Source organism: Symphodus melops (genome assembly GCF_947650265.1).
Source record: "Symphodus melops genome assembly, chromosome: 8".
NCBI lineage: Eukaryota > Metazoa > Chordata > Actinopteri > Labriformes > Labridae > Symphodus > Symphodus melops.
The window spans coordinates 14,748,034-14,757,423 of record NC_136698.1 but is presented as its reverse complement, the minus strand read 5'-3'; the positions used below and the strand labels follow the sequence as shown (position 1 = coordinate 14,757,423).

The 9,390-nt window shown below is 40.9% G+C and overlaps 1 protein-coding gene across 1 annotated transcript in view; it reads right to left on the bottom strand.

The window, feature by feature from the left end:
• Window positions 1-633: 633 nt before the first annotated feature.
• fgf22 (fibroblast growth factor 22) overlaps window positions 634-9,390 on the bottom strand; it is a 28,553-nt gene continuing 19,796 nt past the window's right edge. The window contains exons 2-3 of the mRNA XM_079351119.1: window positions 4,297-4,400; window positions 634-2,351 (exon numbers count right to left, since the gene is read on the bottom strand). Coding sequence (XP_079207245.1) covers window positions 2,157-2,351; window positions 4,297-4,400 — 299 coding nt within the window. The 3' untranslated portion in view covers window positions 634-2,156. The remainder of the gene's footprint in view (window positions 2,352-4,296; window positions 4,401-9,390) is intronic.

Here is a 9,390-nt window from a genome sequence, read left to right as displayed (position 1 = left end):
AGGGGACAATTACAAGCAGTCTTTCGAAATGTAACATTTCTCAATGGTGCATATCTAAGGACAGTTACAGTATATTTGCGTGGCAACAGTTCCACCAGACCCCCCATACTGATATTTCCCTGCTGCACCCAGACAGAGCTGAACTACAGTGTGACTTCACACCATTCTGACCAGACATGTACCCCGTCACAGTAATCTCACATTATGACAGGCTGAAAGGTTGGCCTTTATTCACCCCAAACAGCCACTATTCATCACCGCCTCTCTTTTCTGTTTGCTGAAAAGACAGAGTGGCCTCCTGTGCCACTGGAGGGCTCGTCTGTGTGTAAATGACCTCGATGCTCGGTCCCATAGTTCATAGCCACGTAGCTTTCATCAGACACGGGGAGGTCCTCCACATCAACGCCTCTCCTGCTGTGAGTTTTTTCATGATTATGATGAGGACGGGGATTATGTGGGGCAGCTTGGATGGAGATGTTACCAGCACTTAACAATCATTGTCACACACCAGACACGTCCCCCCCCCTCCCCACCCCCCCCCACCCTCTGCCTTCAAGTTGCACTTGAGATTTAAAAAGGACTTGCAAGCATGAGCAAATGAACTATGACTCATGATTTATGCACATTTTTTTTTATTGAAGTTTACCAAACTCAGCATGGACCAAGGCACTCAAATAACTTTACTTAGCTGAAATGAATCTAAAGACGGTTTGTTCTGAGACTTTGCCTTTATATACAACCTACTGTTACTGGACTATAGATGAAAGCTGTTTATGATAAATAGATCACACATGTACCTACACAGTACCAGCAGTAATACCATACAGAATGAGCTGAATATGATGTATTTTTCCCCCTTTTTTTACCAGTATGACCAGAATTCAACACAGAAAATCAACAATTACAATATTCACCAACTTCAAACAGTTAAAGAGTACAAAACGTTTTAAATATATTAATTGTTCTATGAGCATCAGCCTTATTGTTGAAATGTTAGCAAGTCTTGACAAAGAGACAGTCACTGTTTACTACTGTGTATAAAATAATCGAGGTACCTGCTAAAGACAACTGAATGTGTGTATACCTACGGCTTCTATAATGCATTAAATGAGTCCATTGTCCTTTTATTATATGATTATTTTCACGATTGAACTAAAAACCAAGAATCTGAATCTTAGCTGTGGATTGCTGAAAGCAAGAAGCAGACAGAAGCATGCACAAACATTCAAAAGGTAAAGTCAGAAAAGTCAACTTGTTATCCCAGTAGTTAGCTTAGTTTCTGTTGTGTTATTGTCATATGTAGACAAACAAAGAAGAACCAACACAATTATTTCAGAACAGATGTTGATCTTGTCTCCTCAGCTCAGGTAAAAATCAAGGCCCTTTAACAGTAGTTAGTGTCCTTTTCAATAAATCCCAAGAAACATTTCAAGTTCCTGTGAGAGTTTTCAGTTTGTGCCGTTTGTGCTGTCTCCTACAGCCAAAGCAGTGGGTCTTATCTCTTCGATGCTTTTGTCCTGTAACTGTTACAGTTTTTTCTAATGAAAACGTCAAAAAAGGCATATTTGGGCAGTGTGCTGTTCTTAGCTCGTCTAACACCTACCCTCTGGCAGTGGTTAAAGTTATTACAAAGGAATATATTGAAATAGTCAGTCTTATTCCTCATGGGCTTGCTGTCTTTTGCAGGTCACTAAATGACATCAGTATTAATTTCATAACCACCTTAACATTTCTCACAGGAGCTTTACACTGTCAATTTTCAGTCAAAGAAGGTCAAACGTGATACTTCTCTATCCTTACAGATTTGACAGGAATGATATTTTTATGTACCAAAGGCTTCCTTCCTTTTAATTTTTTCCTCTTTTGTGTCCCTTGTACAGTCAATCCAGTCAGTAAACACCTGCTTTCTTTGCAGACACGCCGACAGAGACTGTAGCCAGACCGATCCCCGAAGACATAATTCTAATGTCATCAGAAAACGGAGGAAATAACTTAAAAGTACATAGTATACTAACTCTACAAATGTTACAAGTGTCATCAAATGTATTTTTTTGACAGTTGGATGGGATAATAAAGATAAAGAGCACTGTCACTTCTAAAACACTAGTGAGTCAAGTGAGCCAGTTGGTTGCTGGTCAGAGTTCAGACTTGGGCAGCTAGGAAGGGAGCATAGGCAGGAAATGAGTAGATGGGTGCCTTCGTCGGGCCTTGTGACCTCGCCGTGGCTTCCCCCTTCCATTCAGGGAAACAAACATCTGCCTGCCACCGTGCTTCCAGCGCAGAGAGGCGTACGTGTTGTAGCCGTTCTCCTCAATGCGCTCCTTGAACTTGCAGCTTGGGTTATACTTCACCTGAAAAACAAGGGCATGAAAGACAGAGAGGTTAAGGAGGTTATAACAGATGAATGTTTAGTGTATGTCTGACTGCTATTCCTGCTGTGCTATGCTAGGCCAGCTTCCAAGAGAAGCACAAAGGTTAATGTCTGTTGTTGCACTGAAGGATTTTCCAGGTGTTAGAGTAGTAGCTATGTTGTTTTAGTGTTTTTTTTAATTCCAAAGTATTCTTCTGGGTTTATTTTAGGAGTCACATGAAACGTTTTTTGGTTTTGTTTTTTTTTTAGTCTAGAATTAAATAGTAGCATTTGGTATGTGCTACTCAAGGCAATCTCCTCCAATTAAAAAAAAAACTGGAAAGCATCATGTCTTTCCAGTCATAATGTTGTGGTAAATCAAAATAATCTGCAGGCCCCAGGGTTCAGTTTTTATTGGGACTGATCTCTGAAAAGTGATCAGTGACTGAAACTGATCAAAATTAGGTCTGTTAAATATCTGGAGTCACCTGGATTTTGTCACTGGAAAGATTGTTGCTGCCAAAGTACAACACAAACCAGAACATCGCTTATTATTCCACACATAATATGGATATTATTATTAGAGGGATATTGTACTGAATATCAGCACAGCTGTAATTAAGTCAATGTCAGCCCTGCTGTTACTCAGTAGCTTACATCAGCCCAACCTCAAGTGTGATACTGGTTTTATACAACTGTTCTACGAGAAGCAGCCTATAGTATTTAAAAATAATAAGTACCAGAAGATTACTCATCTCTGATAGTTGTATCACTCAGTTTGTTTTGCTAACACAGCTACTTCAACAACTTGACTGAACTATTGCCAAGCTCACCCCAATTTTTTGCGGCACTCTGGCTACTTTTTGTGACTTCATGTAAGAGACACAAAACCCTTCAGAGTAAGCGAGACCCTTCCACTTTGTGTCAGGGTTTTTCTTCACCCTTACTGGGTTTCTGTTCCACTTTAACAACCCGCTCACTAAACATTATCCCTTACTGAGAACGCCTCAGATGTAGTGATGCACTTTGTGAAAAGTCAGAGTGGTGTATAACTTTGAAGCAGAACTCATAGTGTTTTTTTTTTGTCCAATCAGACCACGTGGTTTTATTTGACAGATCTCTTCTTAAACTTTAAAACGTTATTATACACACTTAAGGATTTTTTTTTAAATGAAAGCGTAAAGCTTCATGTACAGATGTGATGATCTTTAAAGGTAATGTGAGTGTCAGCTAAAGTCTGTCTTATCGGTTTGTTGAAGATTCCTGAGAGATAATAGTGACAAAAAGTTCCACACAATCTCCTTTTCAGATTCTTATCAAAGCTGCTTTTAATGAGACCCTGACTACATCAGATAGCATTGGCCTGGAATGATTCACTGCCTTTTTGTTACGATGGGAGTTAAGTAAAGGCTTGGGTCTTCAGGTATGTTTACTGCGTTAGGCTCTTGGAGGCACTTGTGTTATCACTACAGCTGATCGCTTGTCTCTCATTTTCCAAGATATAAATACATGAGCTGTAGATACTGCACACCTCAGGTCTGATGTTTGGAGGATTTTAACAAAGAGAGGTGATTTCTTTTAAAAGCTTCATGTGTGAACAACAGGCAGATGGCACGCAAGAACTTTGAGGAGTCCAGCTGTCTCTTTGTCTTTTCTGGTTGCGTTTCTGTACGTTGGTATCTATTTTGACAGTAGAACACGACAACTCATGCTAAAGGTATCATCCCACATGGCCCAGCCAGGTGTAGGCTACAGCAATGAATGATTGTAACACTTTGACCTTTCTGGACTTTCCCCCGCTGAAGATTCCTGACATTTCCAGAATCAAACATGTTTGGGTGAGCACTCATTTGGGACCCCTATACACATATACCTCCCCTGCCCCCCCCCCCCCTTCCCCTCCAATTTTGACCTCCAGAAACCTTGTTGCAAGGTTGTATACGCACCGATCCAAAGAGCGTGCCTTTCTTGGACATAGCTAAGTACAGCCCAGTGCTGACAGATTTGATGGCGACAACTCCTACACTGACAGATCGGATTTCCATCAGGCCTGAAAAAATAAAGGAGAGAACAAGAGTCTGGGTTACAATCTAGCATTGGTAGTTTTACCATCAAAAGAGACTCAATCAATAGCGATTTGGATTCCAGACAGATCTATGCTCTGGGGAGAAAGAAAAAATACACACATGAATAGAACATGCACAATGACCTTAGCAAGTTTGCATTGTGGGAAGACCTGGAGAGATAAATGCATGAAAAAAAAACAGAAGGTTACGGTTTAATTATACCAAAAAGGCAGGAAATTGTGAATATTTTCACATAGACACTTAATTGAAGTATGCACCCTTGTCTCAGACAATATCCTGGTCAACACAATGTAACTCTGCCTTGCTGTTTGCATCCACTTAGACCTCCAGACTCCAGATGTGATGGTACCTTACTTGGTTTACTGAGGGACATAAAAACCTGTGTCTGTTGGACTCTTAAGCATCCTCTCCAGCACACTTTAACCCATGAAAAAAGCTGCCAAGCTTGTGAGCTAATTGTTCCCTCTGGGAAGTTATTGCAAACAAGTCCCATGTGGCTAACTCTTGATCTGGTTATTGTCTTCATTCAAAAATAAAAGGCACGCAGCCATTGTCATGACATGAAGGAGATGTTTTGGAGATGACCTGAGGGCGTATCACAGGGTGCTGAATAGCTGCTAATTACTGAAGATGAAGCTCTCATGGACAGTTTTATTTTTTCTGGCTTTATTTCCCCACTTACACCTTCAAAAGCACCCTGATGGGGCCGGTTATCAGATCAGTGCACGAGATCCTCTTTTTCCCCTGGAAACAAGTCCATGCAGGGAAAACATGTAGTGTTGTTGCTAAAAGGCAAGGCCCTGCTGGATGCTTGTGAAAAAGCAAAAAAAAAAAAAAAGGCTCTTGTCCTTGAACAGATTCTATAAATATAGCATGAGATCGAGGTGATGGAGGACAGGGTGACCTAAAGCTGGTAGGAAATAAAGGAGTCACAAAAGAAACAGCGGGCAACTTGCCATCCAGCTGACCATCCCCAGCTGCATCCGTATAGCCACATTACTGAACAAGGCTCTGACTGAGTTCCTCAGCCCTCTCGCCTGTAAAAACCATCCAGCAATGAAAAATAAACGCTCACAGCAGGGTTTCAAAGGTGCTGCCGTATTTGTTTGTGCAAATCCAAATTTGTTTTGGAGAGAACAGTGAGGCTGAAATTGGCACAAAGACTTAAGTTACTGTGATTCATGCTTAAACAAAATGATTCAACATGTCTCTCTCAGAAGGCTTAAAAGACAAGCTCACATTTCTCAGTCCCTCTTGACATACAACGTGTCTATAAGATGAGGGGAAAAAATTCAAATTCTCGAAGATGGCTAATTTATAGGATGAAATCTGTTGTCTGTGCCTTCTGTTTTTTTTTTGTTTTTTTTTTTAAATGTAATAAAATAAAAAATGTATTAATCCCTTTACGAAAATCCTTGTTTATACTGCTTCTCACACACAAAGACCCAAAATACACACACAAACAGAACCTGTGAGCATTCATGGAGAGATGTCTGAGTTGGGCTGCTACACACTGCTACACAGGAAGCGTCCCAGAGCTGTTGTGAGTTCAGTGCCTTGCTCAATGGTACCTTGATGAGCAAGTGACCTGGCGACTCTCAAGCAACCAGACCAACCCTGAAATAGATCATGCCATGTCATTTGGAATTGGAATATAAGACTCAGACTCAGACTCACATTTATGCTTACAAAGAGTTTCATGTTTTCTTTTACCGTACATCCTGTCGTGCTACTGACTGCCAAGGGATTCCATGTTGTATGTGACAAGAATCGTTTGTGTACAAATCCAAAAACTCTGATCTCTCTGTTTGTGTAAAAATTGTCAAGCAGCACTTAGAAAAAAAAGTACTAAAATACTGTAAACTATATTGACATGATTTATCTAACTGAGACTTCTGAATACTGACTGATTTCTAAAATGCCACATACAATATACAGTATATTGTGGTTATTGTCCCCAACACTGCAGCAACATAAATAAGGCTCTCTTTTAAACATGTATTTAAAAGGACATCCATTTCAGCCAACAAAATATTTTTCAATGTATGTGTACGTTTGTTCACAGATTTGTGCATTTTATCATTCAATTTAAAATGTGATGATTTTAGAATATGTGTCTAATAATTGTCCTGATGATGCCAACGTAATATTGTTCTATATTCTGATAACATGCACAGATGCGACCATGGTAATACCTGTTTTCCACAGGATGGCTGTTAATGTCATCAGACTGCTGTTTCTGCTTTCATAGAACACATCTGAAGGGCTCTAAAACTTAAAAACACACATCTGCTGCCCCCATCTCTGTAAGCACGCAACTACCTCAACCTTTGTTTTCATCACCAGCCATGCTTACCCCGTGAGGTCATCTACTTCAGGCACAGACACAACGAAGTACAAAGGGGAAAGAGGAGGATAGAAAGGAACAGGAAGGTAAACAAACACAAACTCCTGTTGAGTGTCTTTCTTCTCTGACAGGAGCGTGTAAAAGAAACCCTCTTTAGGCTCCACACAGCTGCAGGGAAGGAGGGAATGCCTCAGTCGAGGATATCCAGGTACAAACCCAGCTGCACCCCCATCGTTCCCGCATCGCCTCTGATCCTCCAAGGAAACATTAACACTTAGATGGCAGCCTCCTCTTTATGAGCTGTGTTTACAAACACCGGGTGTGCTACAGTGGCACCTGGAGCGTGCAAGGGACTCATAAGCAATTAGCTGAGGCCCGGCTGGTGATTGGAGCACTGCAAGGATTTATGGGGTATTAGTCCAGGCCAATGAAAACCGCTGGTGCCTGAAAGTGGTGCTAGCGGTAATTGCCATTATTTGCTGCTTTAGGTTCCAGGCACAAGTAGGTGTGTTAGACGGATGTTTGTCACATCTGAGACATTTCAAAGAGTTGGTTATAAAAGAGAACGTATCAGGCTTTAAAGGAAACACAAAAGTGCTACTGCTGGATATTAGATTTATATAAGTGAAGAAAAAGGAGTCAAAATGAGAGTTGATTTGGTGCTGTCTGTGACACTTGTTCTAACAAAACTGAAACTTCTCAATAACTAAGGGAAAAATGTATCTGTGAGGATTTGACAAAACTATGGTAAAGATTCCGTCAAAGATTTTCACTTTAACTTCTGTGGTTTTAAGGACAAGATTGTGCGTGTGTGTGTGTGTGTTGTGGGGAGGGGGGGGGGAAATAAGGACATGGATGGACATATTTCAGTATTGAAAACAGTTGGCTATGAAAAAATAGAAAAAAATTGGGTTAAAAATACAACAACAAAAAAAAAAACACAAAAAGGTAATGACTAGGAACTAGACTTAACAGTAAGGAGTTAGTTAAGCGGGACCATTCTGAGTCTAGTAATATCTATGTCCTTGAATTGACAATATAGAAGGACTGTCATTTTCTCCTGCTCCTGGTCTTGCAGGTGCCCTGCATGTCACTCCATTCAAACACGCTGGTGTTGCAACCAGACGACACAAAAGATCAGAGCACATGAAATGGGGATTTCACATAGTCTGGAGGAATCACTTGGGCTCTGGACGCTTGACCACACATCTATAAAGACCAGTTAGATCCATATAACTCCCAGTCGCCCCTTTGAAAAGTCACTCCATTGTGTTCAAAGCCTGAGAAATCAGAGCGAGCTATTCCAGGCCATTAGAGGGGCTTCCTAACTGCTGAAATCCCAAGGTCACATTACTGGAAGTGTTGGTAAGATTCATGAGCTGCTTAGTCTACAAACTTGGAATATTAACACACACACTGAATGCGTGTGTTAATATTGGACATAAATGTGGATGACAACCTTTTGGACCAAAATTTTAAAAAAGAAAAACAATCACGGGATTTGACTTAGGGCAATATTTGTGGTACTTAATCTTGCTTAACCAGTGACATTGTGAGGAAAAATTAAAGCAATTCTCGAAATTGTTAATCTTTAAAATGTTTTGAAAAAGTATCACTCCAGGAAAGAATAAAGAGAATGAATTGCGACAAATTAACGCTTTGTTTCTGAGTTGCATTTCATTGCGAAGGTCACTCCTGCTCCGCTTTCTGCTGAGCAAGTATCAACTCATGGCCCTATTGAGCTCATGAAAAAGGTACTTTTGGCTTCCCACTTGCAATTGGCAAGATCTCTTAACCTTTGACATGTTTTGGCTGGGACTGTCAATAAGCCCAAGCTGCCATTACAAGCAAATCCTGCACTATACGTGTCTAGTCAACTGTGGACTTGCCATTTATTTCTCCTCTATGGGATTTTTTTAAAGCATAGAAAAAGTCTTTCACCCAGTCTTTTTTATACTCTTTCTTTCTATCCATCCCCTATTTTTTGGACGTTAGCCCATCGTCAGATCATTGAAGCCTTTTCTGACTTTGAAAAAAAAGGAGCAGAAAGGAAAGAGGGAGACACTCTCACGGGGTTCTCTTTTGTCAGACTCATGGTATAGGGGAGGAGGAGGGTGGGAGCAAGTACAGGGTGAAGGTGCTGGTTATAAGCTTCAATAAATCGTTGGTACTCACCTGAGAGGTGAAGAGCTAGACAAGATCTTATTAATGACCAAGCAGTTTGAATGGGCCTCTACAAAGTGTGGCAAAATGGTTCCTTTCATCCCGAATTTCAAGCCGCAAAGAGAGAAAGACTGAGCAAAGAGAGAGTGAGGAAAAGAAATTTTTCTGCTCCATTCCTCCGGTCTTCTTTTTTTTTTTCCCTTTTCCCAGGTCTTTAATTTCTTGGGTTGCACCCTTGAGCAGCTCTCCATGGCTCAGTGCTCGACCAGAGCAAAGCCTGGGAATCTTGGAGTTCCCGCTGTGGCCCTGCTCTTGATTGACATACCTTTTCAATTATTTCACAGTTTGCTTGCTTTTTAAACGAAGAGGTCCCTGTTGTTTTTTTCCTTCTGCCCTCCTTTTCAAAACACAAGCTTTTCATGTCGGGTCTAGGCTGCTGGGCC